Raw genomic sequence first — 21473 nt, 5'->3', positions numbered from 1 at the left:
GCCTCCATGGAAAGTTATGGGTATCCAGCACTCATCAGTGTCTTGTGCTGGGCATCCTGGAACAAAATGTTTGTTAGAGAATTTGAAAATGCTGGAAAAGAGGAACAAAGTAAAAACTCCTTTTGGGGACACATCTCTGTTTCTGGAAGGAATACACAGTAAAAGAAAGCATTTTGCACAGCAACCAGCTCAAAAGCATTGCTGTTTGCTAATTCTTTATTTTTAAAAGGGCTCGTGTTTATCAATATTTTGCAAGGCATCGATAAGGTCCATTTAAGACAAAAAGTTCCAGGAAAGTATATCAAGTAATTTGTTTGTAGATGGACAATTAAAGCCAAAAGCAAATAGCTTGCTAACACAGGGATAACTTGTCCCAAGTACAAGCTGTTGGTACATAATACAGAGATACTACGGCAGATGATGTCTTGTTTTGGTATGCATCGGATTTCCGTGCCCTTCTGGTAAGATAAAACCCAATACGAAGGTAAAGAATTGCATGGCAGTGCTATCAAAGTTCAAAGGATGAAATGGCATTGCAAAATGTATTTAAGTTCTGGAGTATTATAGTTCAGCTTGTACTAAGTCTTGCACAACAGTGAGCGTGGTTGGGATAAGGCTGTTTTTCTTTCATTTGCTCCTACTTCTGATGAGGAGTAATTCAAGGCTGTTGCTGGAACTAGACTCAACTGGAAGCTAAAGTTTTCAGAGAGTGTTTATTCCAAAGTCACACTAGGTCAGGACTGAAATCACAGGCACATGAATGAAAAATATTCCAGTTCTTTTGTGACATACACTGGTAATAATGACTTCTGCACATGAATATTCTTCCTGAAAACAAGGGAATTATGCAAGCATAATTTCAGATCGACTGAATTACTTTGAGGATGTCTACCAGCAGAATCTCTGCAAAACTTTTAGGTTGAATAACTTAGGGGGGCTCATGAGATAATGCAGTGAGCTACAGAAACGGCTTGCTGTGTCTGTGGATTTACTGAAGAGGCTGGGATGCCACAGCACTCTTGCTTTTTGGTCCAAGGAATCAGATGCTGACCAGATGCTGCTGCCAAGCTCCTGGAGCTGTGCAGCAGCTGGGGAATGGGTCCTTCTCCTCATAGGAAGCCCCACGCTGCAGCCTTAGCACCGACTCCATGCAAGGTGCATTGTCATATAACCTAATGAGCAGGCGACAGTCCTCTGCCTCGCTGTGGGACTGCAGTCGTGCACCTGCGCAACCCCTGCTCACGCTGGGGCTGCTCTGCACATGCCAGAGGGTTCGGGGCGGGTAGACGAGCCTGTGCAAGCTGCACACTGCCACGTCGAGACTGCTTAAACCGGGTTGGGTGTTGTAAATTGTGCTGCAGTCTGCGTATCCTGTAAGTGGGAGAATTACAAAACGCTATCATAAATTATGAGATGTGGACTGAGATAGCAGAAAATGGACGGTGATGGCTTCCACATTGCTCCATTGTAATTTTTAACTGTGGTCTGTGAGGCTGATGCTTTCTATAGCTGTGCGTTGGGGGTATAATCATGCGGCCGCTCACCAAGTCGCCGCTTCCCTCCCCTCTATTTTTACTGACTTAGAAAAAGTGGCTAAAGCACCAGGACTGCCAGGTTCTCCTCAAACTTTCAGAAAAAGAGGAAGTGAGAATGCAAAATGAGCAGAAAAGTCTAAAATGGCAGCCTGGGACTGCATATGCCTGCCCCCTGCAAGGAACGTTGGAAGTGCTTGAAGGGAGGTAGGATAAGCTGGCACGAAATGGCGTACTCGGAGCCAGTCCACAGGAGGGAATATTGTCTTGGACTGAAAACCACTGAACAGGTGCTGTGCAATGCCTACCTACCTGCCTGCCTCTGCTGTCTGTCTCCTCGCTCTGCGCGCGTTTTGTGTGTCAGATTTCTTGCAGTTTTACTCCTGTCAATTGGCCAACGTATCTGCTGAAGAGCCAGCTGGAGTCCGCTCTCTCCCATGTTTCATCAACAAAATTGCCAGCTTGTTCTGATTCAGTATCTTTATTGTTGTTGATGAGGCTAAATGAATCAGAACGAACACAGCTATGTATACACAATACAAATTCGGAAACCTCATCCTGATGTGAGGAAATGTTATTAGCTGTTCAAGTGGAGAAATCTGCTGTGGAAGCAGACTGACAGAAAGCACAGACCTCCCGAGGGTCGCTTCCCTTGACCCTGCGCGTTTTATCGTGTTTGTATGGCATCTTCTAATGGCACTAAGTCTTCTAGACGAAAAATATCGTTCAGACCTGATTAAAAATAGGCTAATTTCCTGTGGGGTTGTGACTCCCCTTCTTCAAATTGTAAATGTAAACCCTGCTAATGAGTCCTATAAACGTATCTCCAGATGAAATTCAGAATCCATTTTGTAAAACCTGAAACAAAACCCTCCCAGCTATTGGCAATGTGGAAGCTTCAACTAATCCTATCCTACCTCTATCCTTTTCTCCTTTCATATATCCCTTGTAAGTTTTCCAGGGGTAAGAAAAAAAAAAAAAAGCCTTTCCTATTCCTACGGGGATATTTACTAATTAAACCTGAATTTCCGTAAATGCTTTATTAAGCCGACCACCTCTGGCTGCTGGCACTGCATGACAGAAAACCCCGCTGTAGTTTTGGCGGGGCGTGTGGGGACCGTGGGCTGCCAGGCACGGCTTCGAGCACCTCTGGTGCGAGGGCGCCTCTCCGCACAGACTGATGCTAACTTAGTTTAAGGGTGCTAAACCTTTTATTTCAGAACGTGATAGCTCCTTAGTTTAAGGGTGCTGAATGTTGTATTTCAGAATGCGATAGCTCCTTGGTTTAAGGGTGTAAATCTTTTATTTCAGAACGTCGTAGCGCCTTGGGGTGAGGGTGCTGGATCTTGTATTTCAGAACGAGATGGCTCCTTGGGGTGAGGGTGCTGGATCTTGTATTTCAGCATGAGATAGCTCCGTGGTGTGAGGGTGCTGAACGGGCACTTCCCAACACCCAGCTCCTCGTCCCAGGGCTGCTCCTGGCCGTTGTGCCTGGGGACGGTTGGAGCCGTTGCTCCTGAGGCCTTCGCGCCGGACGCTTACTGAAACCCACGGGGGCGGCTGCGGGAGGTGAAGCAATAGCAGAGGAGCCCGCGGTCACCCAACGGCTGGCACCGTGACGGCCGGCACCGAGGGGAGGCCGCCTCAGGGCGCTGCCAAGCCCCAGCCCCGGCTCCTCCCGAGCCGCCCCCTCAGCGAGGACGCTCCCCTCAGCGCCCCCCCCACCCCTCCGCCTCCATCTCCCCCTCCCCTCCCCGCCCTTCCCCTCCCCACGTGACCCGGAGGGAGGGAGGGGGGCGCGCTGCACCTGTCAGTCAGCGCGTCACTTCCGCCCGGTGCCGCCGCTACCGTTGGGGACCCCCCGCTGGCGGAGGCGCGCGAGGCAGCAGCGAGCGGGACGGGCGGGCAGGGGGCGGCCGGGCGGCCACACGCGCACACCCACGGCCGGCTCGGCTGCGGACGGCGGCGGCTGGAGGAGGAGGAGGAGGAGGCGGCTGAGGAGAAGGCCTGCGAGGAGGAGAGCGGGGCGGCGAGGAGGAGAGCGGCGGGGCGGCGAGAGGCGAGGCCCGCGCCGGGCCCCGGGGTAGGCGGCGGCGGCTGAGGGCCGGGGGGGGGCCCTGAGGGGCCCTGAGGGGCGGTGGGGGGGGGGGGGGTGCGGGGCGCATGCGCGGTTGGCGGGAGGGGCCGGGGGGAGCCGCCCGGGAGGGGCCGCGGCCCCTGACAGCTCCCGCTGGGGGCTCCGCGGCCGCAGCCCCCGGGGCTCCCCGCCGCTGACAGCCCGGCCCCGCCGCTCCCTGCCCCCGGAGCTGCTCCCTGCCGCCTGCAGGCAGCGCTGGCGGCGGCCCCGCCGGTTCCAGCCCCGCACCGAGCGGCTGTGCCGCCCCAGGAATGCGCCCCGGTGGCTTGCCATTGTTCCGGGGAGCTCCGCCGGGTTTGGGCGCCTGTGCGTAAATGGTTCTTAAGGCTGCCCTGACGGGAGGTGCTGCAGGGTGAAGGTGTTTGTGCCGGGTTTGGGAAAAAAACGCTGCATCTTTAGCTTCTAACGCAGATCTGCCTCGCTTTCGAGTTCTTGGCCTGGCTGCGGTGTTAAATTCTTACAAGGAACTGCTGTCAGGCTCAAGGCGGAGAAAAGGAAAAGAATGAAGGAAGTAAATCTCTCTTGATCGCTCTTTTCTGGCCTTGCCTGTTTAAAAGCAACAACGAAAAAGAAAGTGAATATATCAAAACCTTCACTTTTTCTTTTTTTTTTTTGCTTGTATTCCTGAGTGGCATCAAGGTTGGAATAGTTAGTGTGCGACTTTGGAATAAATTGGCGAGCTGGATTAGCATTTAGGTTAGAAGTTATTCTGTCTTCTGTGCAGTGTAATCTGCTCGCATAAAAAAGGAACGAAGAAGCCAGTCTGGCCTGCACTGCAACAAATTCAGCTGTCTTGTTGGCCCTCCTCTGTTTTGTATCCTGTTTTATTTTTACTGCTCGTTACAAGTAATTTGCTTTGTGGGTTCTTTTTTGCATAGATTTGAAGACATTTCAGCATGTCTCTTTTTATCTGCTCTTTCTGTTTTGTACCCTGTACAGCACCGTAGGGGTCCCTTCCTTGTCTTTACAACATTACAGTATTGAAATTAAACGTCTCATTGTTTAGAAAGCATTTTTCTGGAAACTTACTTATTATTTTAGGAAGATCAGTCAAGTAGAGTGTTTCATGATACATTCAGAGATGTTGCTTGTGAGGAATGCCTGATAACTTCTAATGCTGGCAGTTTCTGGCGCAAACAATGTGCTGAAACATCTGAGCTTGGCCAAGGATAGTTTTGGTCTGCAGAGTCTTAAACAGTTTGGGCTCTTGCTGTACACACTGCTGATAGCATTGGAGAACCTCCCAACAGCCCATTAAAATGCTTGATTTAATATTTGTCTTGTACAGCTCATAATATGAGACTTGTGCGTGCGGTAAAGCTTGTCTTTTTAATGTACATAACAGCATGTTTGCAGAAGCAGGTGAGGCTGAAGAAACGTTCCGTGCATTTTGAACAAGCATGAGTAAGTTCGGCGAAAGCCCCTGCTTTCTGTGTGTGGAGGGTTTTGTTTTGGTTTGTTTTTTGGTTTTGCGAGGTTTCCTTCTCGAGTACTCAACCTTTTGATCTCAGGTCAAATGTTCATAACTCGGCAGCAATGCCCTTGTTTAAGGCTCATTAGAAAGCGAGCAAAAGCTGCCAAGTCCGAGGTGGTGTTTCTTGTTCCAGTTTTTTTTTTCTTCTCTAAAAGAAGCAGCAACTCAAAGGAAGAGGAAGTGAGGTTGGTCAGAGAATGCCTTTAAGTTGTCCTTAAATTCTGCGCATAACGCCAGATTGTCTTTGCTGCTGTGTTAGCACACAACAAAAATTCAGTAGCCATTGGAGGGAGAGTGAATTGGCTTCTTGCAAGGCAATCTGCCATTCGGATCTGTAAGGATGAAAGAGGTAAATCTTTTTAACTTCTGGTCTTGTGTTGCAGACCCAGTTACATATTTACTAATCATTTGAGATAGGAGCACTGGTACTCAAGAACAGAAAAATCTGGGCAAAAAATAGAATATCGAAGGAAGTATTAAATCCTTGAAGAATGTGAGGCTCGTTGCTTGTAATGCAGTTTCTAATGTGACTGATGCAGCCTCTCTGAATGTCTGGTGTGTGTCTCATGTCAAAGTTAGATTCGGGCAGAGAATAAAAGGTTTTCGCATTGCTCCCTAGAAAGTTAGTAAAATTGGGCAAATAATTTCCGAGTCTCCTGCTGACTGTATTGTTTTGCTGTAAGTTACACACTTCTACCTGCAAAAAACTTTGAGAATAATGACTGGCTGTCCCTGTATTGGTAAATTCAGAATTGGGTCTGTAGCTTTGTATTGACTTCATAGCCAACTGTTGGGATTTGGGAAAGTTCAGTCAATTCAGGTGAAGTCTGTATATTATTACAGCATGAAAGAGAGTGTGTTTTATACTGCATCTTCTACCAGGTGTGTTCTTTTCTTTTGTGGAGCTGATTTATTGTGAAGTCTTAAAAAGCCTAGTTTAGAAGGCGGCTGCTTTGCCGAAAACCTGTTAGATTTGCAGTAGATGGGTGGGGTCATTCAGTGCTTGAAAGGTACTAGTTTTGCAGCTGGGTCTAGGACCTTATTGTGATTATAGTGAAATAAACAGCTTATCGTGATAGTGACAAATAATTATACTCTTTCCTGAATGTCTGAAATACCTTTTATCCAATATATTTGTCCTAAAAGAAGAAAAAGGTGACAAAATTGAGCTTAAAGTGAAGATACTGCATTATGTTTGTGTTCAAACAGCTTGTAACAAAGACGGTGGTTGAATTCATGTGAAAAAGTAAATAGGTTTGCAGAGCTGTTTGATATTGGGAGGTTTAAATGGTTCGTTTTCTTCCCTTGCCTGGGTGTTTGTAAGGCTGCTTGGGTGGGGCAGCTGCTGGCTCGGAGCAGGGATCTGGTGGGAGCCCTGTGCGGGTTGACCAGGTTTCAGTCCTGCAAGCTGCTCTCTGCCTGCATCTCTTCTGTTCCGTGTTCCCTGCAGCGTGTTCAGGATTAACAGTTGTGCTCAGCTGTGTGGGATAATAATGGTCGGGCAAAACTGAAAAAATGAGAGCTGGAACCTTATGAATGTGGTTCTTTCTTCCTTTGTACTCTTAAGTGTGTATATATGAAAGCTTCTTTTTTTTCCCCTTGTTGCTGAACTTCACATTTCATTAAATCTTTTGTTGTCTTGTTGGTGTTTTAATGTCATCAGGTTACTTTTTATTTAATTTTACTCCATAAAGTGTCTTCTAACCTTGTGATTTCTGGTGGTATCGTCAAATTTGGTCATGGTCAGGTTGTGACAAGAATTGGTCGGGGAGGAGACTTCATTAGCAGTCCTTTTTCTTCTTTTTTTGCTTTTTTTTCTTCCCTGCAATTCAAAGAGTCATTGCTACAGAATTGAGCTCTTCGTTGAGATGTCTTCCTCCTTCAGTGGAGCTGCTGAGACTGCCCTTTCTTTTGATGGCATGTGGTCAGCGTTATGACAGAGGCAGCGTTTGTGCAGCAAGTGGGCTCTGTGTTACGTTTTGTAAGATGCCGAGTTCCAATGGGTTTTTCTGCCTACCTGTTTGGGCAACAAGCTGGTGATTTTGTATGTAATAGGATAACTTATGTATAATAAATTAGCTGCATTATATATTTATAGGTTTTTTTTTTTTTCCCCCTGGTGCCTGAGGTAGTTTGACTTCTGTTCCAAAGTCTGTCTTAACAGCAATGATAATTGTTGAACTCGTTTTGTTTTATAACTTGCACTTCTCAAATTGTGCAGTTTTGCTGATAATTTCTTCCTGTTCGTTACCGTACTGCGCTTTTATAACGCCACTGCACTCAAGTTCTGTATTATCTGATGTAGTGGCAAGTACATGCGAGTGGTTGGTGAAGGAAGCTTTGCTGGGGGGGCAAGCTGGATGAATATAATTAGCTGTTACACAAGATACAAAAGCCTTTTTATTTATTAACTACAGTTGTTAAGAATGTGATGGGATCTGTGCGAGCAGGAAGTTTCTTTATAATTCTGCACATGTGCATTGGCGGCGGCAGCTGAGAGCAAATCTGGCAGCGTTCGGTGGTGGGTGTCAAGCAGCAAGCAAACATCTATTTTTTCAGGCATCTCTGGTGTTATTTAATTCTTGCTAAAATACAGTTACAGAAGGATCATGAGTTGCTGTAATGCAGTTAAAAAGCCTTTGGATCTTATCTAGTAAGTGAATATAAAATGCTATCATCGCATATCTAAACACTGGGAAAATCAGACATCAGATTTCAGGGATCTTGGCTTTCTCTTTCAAAAAATGTTTACTTCTTTGTATGTTGCTTAAATCAGTCGTTGTATGCAATGCTTTATTAATGCCACTGCAGTGGAGTTGCTGAATGGTTCACTGGCCTGGCTGAAGTCTGAAACTATGTATTTTTTTTCTTAAGCTTTGTGTTTAGTCTAGCTAATGCCTGTCCCTGTTTCTGGACGTTGGGGTATGCCTCAGGAAGGTCTGTCTTTGTTGATGGGCTGTTTCAGAGAAAGTGTAATTCGGTTTCGTCTGCTGAAACTGCAGATTAAATTTTAATGAGAGGAAAATAATACTAATCAATACATGGCTTCTTAGCTTGTAAATTTTAAAAATAATAAAATGGATGGAATGTTGGATTTAAATATCTTTCCGATGAGCTTTCATGAGTTGCTTTCTTGCCTTTCTTCCATGGTAAGAATGTAAAGGCTTAATTTATGTAGTTTAATTTGTAAATTAGAAGGCTTGCTGCTTTATTTCCAGGAAACAAAAATTGCATTGTAATTGCTTTCTGTTAAATCCAACATATTTTTTTGGCTTTGGTTTTGTCAGTATAACCTGTATTTTCTGAGGTTATCTCAGAAGTGCTAGTGGCAGAATTTCAGCTAATTCAGTGGAGGGCTGGGGTGTGTGTGAAGGCACAGACAGGCGAGTGGTCAGAGCTTATTAATTAAAGTGCTGCTATGGCATGCTTCTGCTCAGTGCGTCTGCGATTGTGTGCGAGGCTGCAACAAGCTTGTTTCCTCTTGATTCCTACTGAACCAGAAAGTGAACTTGTCAGCGTCACACTAAGAAATGCAGGAAGATCACATCTGCTTGAAAAGACATTTCTTCTAACATGGTTTCCTTCAACATTGCAAGTGGAATTCTGTACTTACACTTGTTGTTTTTTTTTTTAAACATTGCCCCTGTGTGGGGATGGAAAAGGTCTTAAGAAAAATGTCTTGCTAAACTTAAAATAATAAGCTCGACTGTCAGATTTGCCGATCCAGATTTCTGGCTATAATGCCATTCAATGGCTGATTTTGCTGACAGTCAAAAAGAGGAAATCTTGCTTGTAAGAATCTATTTTAACCTCAACTTGCTGGTTATAAAACTTTTCTTTAAATAATTTCTGTTTTGACTACTCAAATATATTGGGTACTTCAGCGCAGCTTTTAAATCGAACGTTCTTTTTACATGGAGGAAATACTGTTTCTATTTATATTCAGGCGCTTACACGGCTTAACATGCTTTTAACTGTGCTCTTGAGACAATTATCATTTGTCCTTTTCTGTGTCCTGAGTGGTGGTGGGGGCCTGTTTGTTTGCTTAAAGCTCCTTCTTTTCCTTTTTTTTCCCCCCTTCTTTTTTCCGTGCTGATTCTCCAGCCTTGACCTGGCCATCTTTTCAGTTGTGACTGAATTAATTAAAATGAGCAAAATATTCTTTTCAGATTTGTTAGCTGAACAAAAGCTGGAAATCAGCGGAGCAAAAGCTCTTCTGCCCCAAAGCATTTCGTTAGCTGGGGATGCCAGCAGTGGTGTGCAGTTACAAATGGCATAGAATCAGCAGCGTCCACTGTTATGAGTGGGACATGAGGTTTAAACAAAAAGCTCTCCATTTTCTTTTACCTCGATAAAAAGTAAGAGCAAGGAGAAGAGTGCAGGTTGTCGATGAGCTGGCACAGCGTGCGTGCGGCGCGGGAGGTGCCGGGCAGGGTGCGTGGGGCGCGGGCGTTTCCCAGGCAGGCCGGTTAGCCTCTGTGCGTTCTCCTTGGTTATCAAATAGGAAACAAAAGACTAATTTTTGAGGCACCTTAAAGTTAAAGCATGGATCCTCCTTGTCCCGGAGGGCGGTGAGTGGCAAGTGGCCTGCTCCGTCCCTCGGTACGGGCACCTCACAGGACAGCAGCGTCGTGGGCTGCAGAGCCCAAGTCTGAACCCGAGGTGCTTTTCCGGACAGGTAGGGACAGGCGACTTTGTCACAACAACTGCAACACTTCTTCCATCTGACATCTTTCTTGTGTTTTTTACTTTCGACATGTTACAAAAAGTCACTGGCGGTGTTTGCTAATCCCACAAAATGCCTAACTATAAGAGGGTGTATTAAAAAGTAGAGCAGAACTGCAGTCACTGTTAGCTTTGGTTTTGGTTTCACAGGCGATGTGAAGTACTTGCTAGATAAAGAAAATAAGCAGATAAAAGAATGGCTTAACTAGTTGAGATTCGTGGCCAAAATCCTAAGTCTAGAATGAATGTTTTCATTCCTGTAGCATGGTTTCAGTTTGTAGCCTTTTTAGTTTGTTTTACTTCTAACTTCTTGTTTTTTCATTCGTTTATTTTAAGAAAAGTTGTTGGAGCTCTGAGGACTCGAAGTTAAAATGACACCCATGCATTTGTAGTTCAGCTACTAAAGTAAAACACGAACTAAACTTAAGTCTAAACTTTCATACGTATTCCTCAAATATTGACAGTTAGCCGTGTATTCTGTATTTCCTTTAGTGGCATTTCATATGTGGGTGTGAATACTGCTTTAGTTGCCAAGATAAGTGAGTGCTATTATGATGGCCAAATGAGACTTTTGGGGCGGTTTTCCCAGCAGACCTCATGAAATACTTGCCTTATTTAAAAAAAAATAAAAATCAGATGAGAGCAATGAAGTGTGCAATACAGAATGAAACTGTCTTACCCTCATTTAAGCTGTTTAAGCTCAAGATGTTGCATAGGACATACTTTTTTTTCAGCCTCTTGAAAAATTCTGGAATAAAGTGTGGTAACAATAAGGAGTACTTTCAATTTTCTGTAGTAAGGTTTTAGAAAATTTTGTAGTTCAGGGGATCTGTGTAAACGTTTGCACTAGCAAGGGGAGGAGACCGAGAAGGGTGTAATGAAAATATTTATAATAAAAATGAAGTAGTTGGTTTTTTTTTATTTTAAATTATTGTGTTTCTGTAGGACTTATGAAGCATTTAGGTTGTGAACTGGGTGGAAATGCATGTTCTAGAAGGTCTGGATAACACGGATAAAAGAATAGTTGAAGGAATGGTTCAGCTTCTGGTTACTGAGATGTTTGATCATGAAAACAACCAGCTCAGTATTGCTTAGTAAAAGCAATAAAAGCTCAGTACAGACTCTAGAAATACTGAAGGCTAGATATCATATCCAAGGTTTCAGACTTGTCTCCATGGAAATGCACATCCTGAGCCAAAGCATGGGAAAGCTGTTAATATAAAGAAGTGGAGACGTAATATGTAATTATTGACAGTTTCTGAGCCTGCCTTTCAGTTGTAGAATGGTAGAAAAAGCAGGAAATAAAACTTGATGGAAATCAGGTAGCTGAAAAAAAAATTCTAGCTTTTTCTTGAGTTGGGGAATATCAAATATCACAGCCTGTGAAGGTCACACCAAAGCCTGTACTAAAAGGCAGAAGACTTGAATGCACCGAAAATAAATTAATGCCTGTGATATATTCGGTTATGCATGTATAAGGATGTTCGCATCTGTGCGGGTGAAAGTCACTAATTCATCTAGGTGGTGATGAGCTGTATGAAACTTCATTTGAAGTATAAACTTGGCTTGTAAATCTGGTTTTGCTCTAAAATGTGAGACAACCAGGCTGTTTCAACTTCATTGGTACATTGCCAAGCTAGTTAAAATGAAGTCTTTTTCTTTTTTTTTTCCATGCCTCCTGAATGAAATTAATATTCAGGCAGCGTGTTTATCTTCAGCACCTGGTAAAAATGGCTTATGCTTTCATGCCAGCCAACTAAGCACAAAGTTATCCTCGGCGAGAGCTGTCACTCCATATTGTTTGTTTGGTGCTGTGGTACAAAGAAGTAGTTGCTTCTAATTTGCTCTTTTTATTAGGTGATGTTGGTTTTGAGGGTTTGTTTGTTTGTTTCTTTTAGCAAGGCAGCCTGGAGCGTTGTGGCAGATCCATCAAAGATTTTTCCCAGCTGCAATTAACCCCAGAGTTGGGTAATGTGAGTCTTTCTGGCTCATTGTGGACGGGTTGACTTTGGTAGGACGTGAGAAAATAGGCTGTTTGCAACTCCGTATTTAAAAGTTGCATGGTGTATGGGGATTGATTAAAATCTACTTGCACACAAAGATTATGCTGATTATCACCTAATACACCAAAATAACAAGAATGGCTGGGCAGTGTCTTCATAAAGCATAGGAGAGTCAAGGATGCAACTCACCACTGAAATCTGGCAGTATCCTTTAGTAACCGCGAATACCCAATGACAGATTTGAAAATAATTAATAAAAATGGTAAAGCTAGTTGACTAGAATATAACTTTTATTTTCTGTTGTCAGCACACCTGGAGTCCTGATCTCAGAGCAGGATCACTTGTGCAAGACACATTTACAGCCTGTGCATAATGTGAGACAGCAGGGAGCTAGAGACGGATGACAGAACAGGAAAGGATATTGGGCGGTGCTGCTTGCTTTCATAGGCAAAGATTTCAACACCTGTAAGCCTGAAATATGTGTATTTTTTTTTCATTTAGGCTTCACTGCAAAAAATGTTTTGAGGACCAGGATGAAACAGTATTGTATAGAGCTTATGCCCAACTCCTCCGAAACATGGTTGCTATTTGGGGAGGACTGGGAGCTGGAAAGCGATATTTGCTCAAAAATAGAGCAGGAAGAACACTGGGTTCCTGGTGTTGTAGGCTAGTAGGTGGCCGTCTCATTTTGGTATTGAAATGAGAGCAGCAGGTTGTAAGAACTTGGAAGATGAAGTTAATTTGTGCTGATACGGAATGGAAGCAAGAGCCAGGGTGGAGGAACAAAGGGAGGGTACTTCTAAAAAGTCAGTCAGATGAATTCACATATTGATCTCTAATTTTGAAACCGTGAGGTTTTACTACCTGTACCTTAAAGCCAAGAAAAGCCATTTTATTGTCTAGTTTTGGTGGTGTGTTGTCTTTGCGTGTACACATATTTGTCACGAACTAGTTTTGCCTGGTTATCCCAACCCATTTATAGTTGCTTCAGTTAAATAGAACCTGTACCACATGAGAAAAAGAGTGAGATGACCCTTTGATATTAGACCAGCTCCGCTGTGCCGTGAAGCTGCAATCTAAATTTTTAATACCTTAGAAAACAAAAAAAGCTATTGTTTGGACCCACAGCTGTCTTGAGAACTGAGAACATAGAAAATATCCAGATTATCTGGAGTCCGAAAGGTGTTTTTTTAAAAAAAAAAAAAAAAAAAAAAGTGGTTCTAGGGAATGTGACCTTTTATCTGGATCTGACAATTATTTGGACTTTGAAGTGGCAGCTAGGACTATCAACCTTCTAGAAAAGATGATCTGTACCACTGGAAACTGGTTGACTTTGTATGTTGCTTCTTAGTTGACTTCATTCGTGCCAAGCTTACATTTAAAGATAGTGTGTTTAAACTAGTGCCTGGGATCCTTTAAAAAAATTGTGCAGCTGTTAAATGTTTTAGTATGGTGGGTACTTTAAAACGTACTTACCTAGCCTACTTAGGAAGAAGAATGAATGAATCTAAAAATAACAGAATTTTTATTTCATAATTAAGACGAAGATGTCCTGTACTGACTTTTGCTTTAAGGTTGGTTAACTCCTAAGTAAAAAAAGGGGGATTGGCTTTTTTGCATGCTCCCATGTAAGATGTGCTAACGTGATCATTGTGCTCGGGGCAGGAAATTGATGATTTGATGAGAAGAATGCCTCAAATGTGATGTTTAGGCTTGTGACTGAGCTTAAAACTGTTGAAAACCTTAAGGTCTAATAACGTTTTCCTTATTTTCAGATTAACTGCTGAAGTACTGATCGAGTTCTGCTATTCTTCAATGAGGAACTACAGGCTGATCTTTTGCCATAATCTTAAACAACCATAAATGACAAAAGAATGCTTGGTCAGTGAGGGCAGCTGGCGCAGAAAACGTTTTTCAAACTCGGCTGTTTAAGTACTCTGAGGTAAGTTTTCTAAACTACTTAACTCATTAAAAAAAATAGTATGGGTTTCAGTCTTTCTGATCTATTAGAATTTGTCAATCTATTAGCAAAGCATTAAGTTGCTTACTACCAACCTCCTTTTTCTCTTTTGTTTTGAAAGAGCAGTTTTTTCTTTGCTAGAATTTTTCTGGTTTTGACAGGATAACAATTTAACTGAGTGACTTATACTGCCTTTGGTAATACCTTTACCTAACTACATCCTGTATCAAGCAAAGACTTGCAAGTAATGTTTAAGCTTCTGCATGATAAGAATTTTATCACTGAGCAGCTAGAAACTTGTTTTGGAGGTTTTTATGTTCAGCAAAGTTTTGAATTTGATGCAGGTGGTGAAAGATTTATTGTGTAGAACAGAAAATGCCAAATCTATTAGATACTGATGGCAGTGCAGTTCTGTATCACCAAATACTTACTTCCTTTCATGTAGCTAAACATTGAGGTTTTGTTTTGGTGTGATCCACTAGTTTCATTTCCTCTGGAGTGTCATTTGAGGTAGATTTTTTCAAAGCCTGACTGGTAAATACATTCAGAAACCATACTGAAGAATCTGTCTCTCCAAAAGCATCCTAAAGCTTACTTGAGTAACAATACGGTATTTAAAATTTTCTGAATTTCCTTTGCTACTGTGTATGTTCTCCTCAGTCCTTCACTGAGGATTGAACAGAATGCCTCAGCAGTAGTCATTCATCTAGTTAGCTGTACTGGGAGTCATTACAGAACTTTTCACAGAATCAGTGCCCTAATTGAGAGAGAGTGGAGTGTGTTTGCATTAGGTAGTTAAAACACGTTGTGTTACAGATTGGTACACTCAACACTGTACGCTGAAGTACAATTTTAATTAAAATTCCTCTTATTTGACAGAAAAGACAGCTTTGATTTTTGGCTGCAAAAAGATATGAGGAAGAGCTCCTCCCCTTCCTTGAGTAACTGCAACTCTGTTCTCGCTAACAAAATATTTGGAATTCCACTTGATGAGCTGCAGCAAGAAGGGCAACCAGACAATGAGGTTCCATTCATAGTCCGCCATGTAGTGGACTATATTGAGGAACATGGTATGTATTATCTTTCTGTTTTTAAAATAATATGCTTATCTGTTGTTATTACAGATCAGGCTGATATTTGAAAAGTATTTATTTTAAGTTACTTCTATTTAATTGGCTTTGGATTTTTGTGTTTTCTTTGGTGATAAAAGTTTTCTTGTTCTATTCCTTCTGTTAAGCTTGATTACTTCTGTTTTCTAGAAGACATTAATCCAATCACCTTGATAGAGTACTTTATAGAAAACTGGTTTTGGTACTGCTAATATTTATCTTATTATTGTATCGTTAGCTGGGTACAAGAATGTGTGTGCTGGGAAAAGGGCTTGCAGAACTGTGGGCAACAAAGTCATTCAGTATGTGAATTGTGCGTATCTGATTATCAGTAGCTTTATCTATACTAGATCCAAAAGTTTATAACTTCCTTCTAACACAGGGGGTCTGGAACAAGAAGGACTTTTTCAAGTCAATGGGAATGCTGAGACAGTGGAGTGGCTTCGGCAACGATATGATAATGGAGAAGATGTGGACCTGGTTAAAGAAGCAGATGTACCCTCAGCTATTAGCCTTCTTAGATTTTTTCTTCAAGAACTTCCAGAGCCAGTTATCCCAGGCAGCTTGCACGCACATTTGATGCAACTTTCTCAAGGTAAAAATTATTTTTGATGGAGCGTTTTCTCTTTTTAAGAGTAAAAAACGTTATAAAATTCAGATGTGTAGTGGCACTACAGATTTTTTTGTTGTTCTGTGTAATAGCCTGTGAATTAGGAGGCATTCAAACAACACCCTTTCTAAGCACAAAACCCCAAATAAACAGGCCTTTGAATCCACACTGAGTTTCCTTAGAAGACACAATTTATCCAACAGGTAGGAAGACTGTGAAGCTGCCACATAGGATAAATTCCATGTATTCCATGTGCTTGTGCATGAATCCTGGGACACTGGTCAAAGCCACTGGATTCAAGTTGGCTTTGTATCTACAAGACAAGAAAGCTCAAGCCCTGTACTCATGTCATATTTGCTCTCCCACTGTGGATTATTATTAAGTTTAAAATTTATTTGTAGGAGGAAAAAAACCCACCCTGTTGTCCATTACACTTTCAAATTCCTGCCTGTATTCCTTCAGTATTTTCTTTGCCAATTCCCAGCTTGTTTATGTGTTTCCACTATCCTGGGTCTTCTGACCTCTGCTGGGTTTTGTGGTATTAGTAGTCAAATAATGAATCAACTCTAACACAGTGCCGCAAGACAAATGTTTTAACTAATGCAACCTCAAAAGGTAGGTAGACGTCAGAGTTCCACACCCTGTGACATAACGGATGGTTTTACTGGTTGGAACCCTGCAGGAGTTTTGCTCATCTTCCAGTATTGGCTAGTACTTTTCATCTGCTGGGCTTGTGCTTAGTAAGAGTCACATTTCTGTCTGTTTTGATTTTATGGTGAATTCGTTTGTGTTTAGTCCTGTTCAGGGTAGAATTTATGCTACATCCAGTAAGTGGTGAACTGGAGGGTCATCTCCAACAGTGAGTGTGAAGGTGCTTCTGTTTGCTCCCACGGTAACCCATAGGTTCTGAAACTTTGAACACAGAGTCATTACCTGGCTAACTAGTGAGCAGAGGCTGAATGCTGATGTCTTTCTTCTACAGCACCAAATAGTCTGCTGCTGGAAACAATTTTTGGAAGCTACTGACCAGAAAAGCATGTTAAAACTTGAAATTCTGTTCATGTATTTGTTGTGTGCAGTAATGGGAAACTGACGTGGCTATCAGTAGATGAAATTTCATTAGTGATATGTTTCTTTGATTTGCGTTGCTGAAGTCATGGTTCACTGAGTAGCTAGTAAACTTTTTATTTTCATCTGAAAAAGATGATGAACAACAAAAGAATTGTTAAGTTGGTAATGCAGAAAGCAGCTGGCTGCTCAGTTGTCAGCTAATATTGCTATGCACTGTGATTTGTAGTGTTACCTTATCAGGACTGGAAATAGGATTGTGGTATACTCCTTTGGCGTGACAAGGGAACACAGTGTCCGTGACACGTAAACTACAGTGTGGAACTTGTGTCCCACGCCAGTCTTTGAATAAGGTGACTGTGAAAGGATTTCTTCCACCCACTTCAGACAGATATAGCATGAAAGTCTGACTGTGCAAATGCACCTCAATTTCTGACACTGAGACTGTGGGCTGACCAAAGTGCTTGAACTTCAGAAATAAGTAATTGTTGCCCAAATCAAAAGGTTGATTGATTTAAAATACATGCTTTTCCAAATTTTATTTTGTGATTAAAATATTTTTATTTTTTCTAGATTATAATAATGAAGATGAATTTGGAAGAAAATTGAGGTTCCTCTTGCAGCAGCTTCCACCTGTTAATTACAGTTTGTTAAAGTTTCTGTGTAAATTTTTAGCCAATGTAGCATCGCATCATGAAGAAATCTGGTCAGCAAGTTCTTTGGCTGCAGTCTTTGGCCCAGATGTTTTTCAGTAAGTTGGTTATAAAGGTTTATGTAGTGTTTTTATGTGCATTTGACAGTGTAAATTTGTAGTCTAGAGTCTTTCCTAGTTCCTGAGTAACAGCAGCGAGTATGCAGTTTGCTTTGGGGAACATTCTTTCTGTGTCTTTCCCCAGCACCACGTTACAATTTTTTGCTTGGATCTGAACCACAGCTTGTATTGGAAACCACAGATTTGATTGTCATATTAGTGTAATTACACCAAGGTTCAATTTCTTTTTTTTTTTAATTTTAATTTTTTCCAGCAAAACGTTTCAGGAAGGAAGCCATTAAAGTTCAAGTGTATAATGGGGTTTCCTTCTTACAGGCAAATAATTAAATTGTGAACATTCCTCATGAACAGTTAACTGACTAAATAGTTGTAACTTCACCACTGTTAAATATAAACTAGTATAAAGATTTGTAATGCACACTAGTGTGAAGGTGCACTTAAAATTGTGTGTTCAGAATGGAATAGGGATAATGTGAAGTGTAGCCCTTAGTCATGGAAGCCATTTTCAGGAGTTTTGGGGGGGAATGGGCTGGATTTTGATTTTTAAACTAAAACTGTGTTGAAATCTTTAGCATTTACACAGATGTGGAGGATCTGAAAGAACAAGAAATAGTTAGCAGAATAATGGCGGGACTTCTGGAGAACTACTATGAATTCTTTGAAAATGAAGAGGAAGATTTTTCATCTACTAATGATTTAAGCTCAATAACTGAGCAGGTAAGAATATTTTAATTGGCAGTATTTTATCCCTTAAGTATCTGTCACATCAGTTTATGTGTATGACAGGTATATAGCAATAGTTTTTTTTAATGTCTTTTGGTAGTTTCACGCAAACTGACAAAAACGAGTATTTCTTTAAATGCATTTTCTTAACATGGATATACTCCCTACCAAGCAACAATTCTGCAAGCATACCTACGCCATGTAGGAAAATATTTATGAATTAAACCAACAGTAACATCCTGCCCAATATGGATGTATGTGCTATATACAAACAGTATAGCTTTTTAATTACCTTTTAGGAGTGGAGAACTTTTTAAGTGAAAGCAGAACCACACCGTTGTTGGTCTTGGTCAGTAGTATGTGTAGAAACATGCAGGGTCTTGCACTCCACTTATTGATGGTATCAGTGGTGGTTCCCTATACTAAAATTTTGGAGTGGTGTTTCTGATTCTAAGACTTTAAAATATTTTGATATTAGTGGGGAAAAGTTCTGAAATCAGCGAAACAAAGTTGAGTAGAAGAGAAATGTACTGGATCTTAGTATTCAACCATCAGGTTGCCAGATTCACCTGTTCATGGTACTGATGGTATCCATTATCACCATTTTGCCTTCTTTGCAGCAAATTTAACTTCGTAGGGTAAAATACTATGTCGTGCTGAGGAAAATAGAGATAGTCTATTAGGAGGGAAATGACAATGTGGCGTTGTGATACAGCCTTCTTCAGCATGGCAAATATTTTTCGTTGTAACAAGACATATAAATGATAATGCATGGAAGCTTGTCTAATCAAAGCCAGGTTCCAGGATTGTTAATAAAATCCTGGATCAAACACTTGCTCAGAAATGTGAAAAACTATAACTTTTTTTTTCTTGTTCAGTTATCTTAAAATGGTGTATTTTCTTTAAAGAGAAAAAAGAAAAAAGAGTGAGTAACTTTCAGTTGCTAAGTAAGGTAATAGGAAATGCTGAGTTTTTAAACCCTAACTATCCCACAAAGCCCTCTTCTAGCAAGACGGGTAAGGCAAGTACTAGTACAGCTGGTTGCTTCCTCTTTGCTGCAGCAGATATCTCACCCGTTGGTCTGGACTGCCAAGCGTGGGCAGCAAGTTCTGGATCGAGCAGCTTCTGCTCTGCTAGCTCTTCAAGTGGATTGCTGCAACTTTGCAATGTTTGATGTCTCTTCAACTCTTAGCAAGAGCATGGCTAGCACTGAGAGCTGACATTGTCCTGCTGCATACAGGAAGCTGTTAAATACAGCTGAGCTGGATTTAACTTCTGCCACCCAAGGCTGAGAACTATGGCCTTAGGTTACGATGGCTGTTCTTTATAGTTAGCTGGTCTATGCTGTCATGCTTTAAAATTACTGACTTATCTCTGATTCATTATATACTTTGGCAGAACTGCTTCCCAAACTGTGTGTGTGTGTGGTGTGCTTGTGTGGTTTTTGTTGTTGTGTTTTGTGCTGTTTTTTTTTTTTTTTCTTTTAAGTTTTTGAGGTCTGGCAGAGTGTCCCTATAATTTCATGGTGTCTCCACCAGATGTCAACAGTGCACTTCTGTTGGGTCCTGCTCCCTGCAGGACTGGTACGAGGGGTTGCGGGGTGGTGTTGCAGCACGGAAGGGTTCCTGTCCATACAGGACACAGCGTTGCTTGAAGCTAACTGTGTGGGTGGGCTTCCACATGGCTCACTGCTACATCCTCTTGCAATTACAGAGGAAAATCAGGAGTAAATAAATTACTTCTCCTGAATGTAGTGCAATATAACATACCACACCCCTTCAAAAAAAAAAAAAAAACAAAAAACAAAAAACAACAACAACAAAAACAAAACAAAAAAACCCACCCTCCTCTGCTGTCTTTATAATCTTAAACTTTTCTTAAGTTTCAGTTTTCTTAGGTCAGTGGTTTTTGTTTTATACTCACATGGCAGATTTTATAAAGCGTGTTTTCTTTAGACTGCTGCTGATACTTTGATTTTTGGATTTGTGGGGTTGGGAGGTCAGTAATCAAAGAGGGATTCTTATGAAACAAATAGAATCACTTTTTTTTTGTGTTTGCTTTAGACATAGTTGCTTTTTTTTTTAAAAAAAAGCGTCTGAATTAATTTGTCATTTGGCCATATTGTTTTAGTTTTTAAAGTGACTATGTTTTGCTGCTTCAGTAAAAACATCCTCTGCATTTGGAAACTGAGAAACAAAAATAGACAATGGCTTCACAGAGGGAGTTCTCAATACCCTTGCTCTTACATTTGCCATCATAAATACTCATTTACTACTTCAAAGTTTAGGTTTTTGGACTTCTGTACTGCCTTCCATAAAAGGGTTTGAAAATGCTTCTTACATACAAATAAGAGGAGAATTATCAGTCCCTGTTTTTGGGTAGAGGAAGAAAGGTTCTGTGCCACATGACCTGTGTGGCCAGGGTTTTGTTGTTTCTTGATTCTGCTTGTGTTCATTTACTGCATTAAAGGTGCTTCTCTCTTTAGTTTTTGTCTAACATTTCAAGCGGGTTATGTAGCCCTTTTTTTTAGGGTGTAGAGTGTATGTTTTGCATAAAAGAGGTATAGTGTTCCCGATTTTTCTGAAATTGAAGAATTTTCTCCTTTTATAAAGGAGATGCTTTTATCTCTCTCATGTTCTTTTAATTCTTTGGACCTCGTAAAAGAGCCTTACCAGCCATTAACTGTGAATAAATCTTTGTGCAGATAAATGATCTCTTAGAAGAGGAGGAAGATGTAAAGCTTGAGCAGTCAGAAGAACTTCCAGAAGACGGCACAGAGAAACCCGTTGAAAGGCCAGCTGTGGTGCATCTAGATATGACAGGGAGTATCTCGGATTCCAGGAGCGTTACAGCATCAACAAGGTAACTTGTTTCTGCCTTGGAGTTTGGGTTTAAAATACAGAGTATAGTCTGTTCTGTGTGAGAGTGAAGCTGTCAGACTTCTGTTTGTAGACACTGAAATGTACCTCAAAAGCTTACACAGTAGGTGCAATTCTCATGGTAGTAAAGTGCGGAATAAAATAACTGTTCCCAAATTCAGTAGAAGGCCTGCAGAAGTCAGATTGGATTAACGATGATGATTTATGCAGAGAAAGGGGGGGAAAAAAGACCGTTATTTTAGTGAAATTGTTAAGTGGTATTTAAACAATAAATTCTGTAGCAGAAACACAAAGAATCTGAATGTTAGTAGATACAAACCCTTCTGTGTCATCTTTCCACCACTCCCTTTCTTCCTACTCCGTTCCAATAAGAAATACGAGTGTTATTTCTTGTCGCATGCTAGTGGGCATAAGTGTCCTTACACGACCCTAATTCATTTCTAAACCCATGAAGATTTGTTTATCCAGGTCAGTTTTTTTC

The 21473-nt window shown here is 41.5% G+C and overlaps 1 protein-coding gene across 14 annotated transcripts in view; it reads left to right on the top strand.

Annotated features, from left to right (window-relative positions):
• Positions 1-21473, top strand: part of FAM13B (family with sequence similarity 13 member B) — a 60266-nt gene that overhangs the window by 10066 nt on the left and 28727 nt on the right. For 2 of the 14 annotated variants that reach the window (XM_040573025.1, XM_040573019.1), the window contains exons 1-7: positions 1655-1822; positions 13647-13813; positions 14711-14901; positions 15323-15535; positions 17192-17369; positions 17963-18107; positions 20818-20975. In XM_040573025.1, coding sequence (XP_040428959.1) covers positions 14745-14901; positions 15323-15535; positions 17192-17369; positions 17963-18107; positions 20818-20975 — 851 coding nt within the window. In that variant the 5' untranslated portion in view covers positions 1655-1822; positions 13647-13813; positions 14711-14744. Of the gene's footprint in view, positions 1-1654; positions 1823-3354; positions 3616-3722; positions 4181-5394; positions 5493-13646; positions 13814-14710; positions 14902-15322; positions 15536-17191; positions 17370-17962; positions 18108-20817; positions 20976-21473 lie in introns of those variants that run through there. The other 12 variants (XM_040573023.1, XM_040573014.1, XM_040573024.1 and 9 more) reach the window with 9 other exon arrangements.

Source organism: Cygnus olor, chromosome 14 (assembly GCF_009769625.2).
Source record: "Cygnus olor isolate bCygOlo1 chromosome 14, bCygOlo1.pri.v2, whole genome shotgun sequence".
In the NCBI taxonomy this organism is placed as follows: domain Eukaryota; kingdom Metazoa; phylum Chordata; class Aves; order Anseriformes; family Anatidae; genus Cygnus; species Cygnus olor.
The sequence above is the reverse complement of the archived record's forward strand: the minus strand, read 5'-3'. Positions and strand labels throughout refer to the sequence as shown.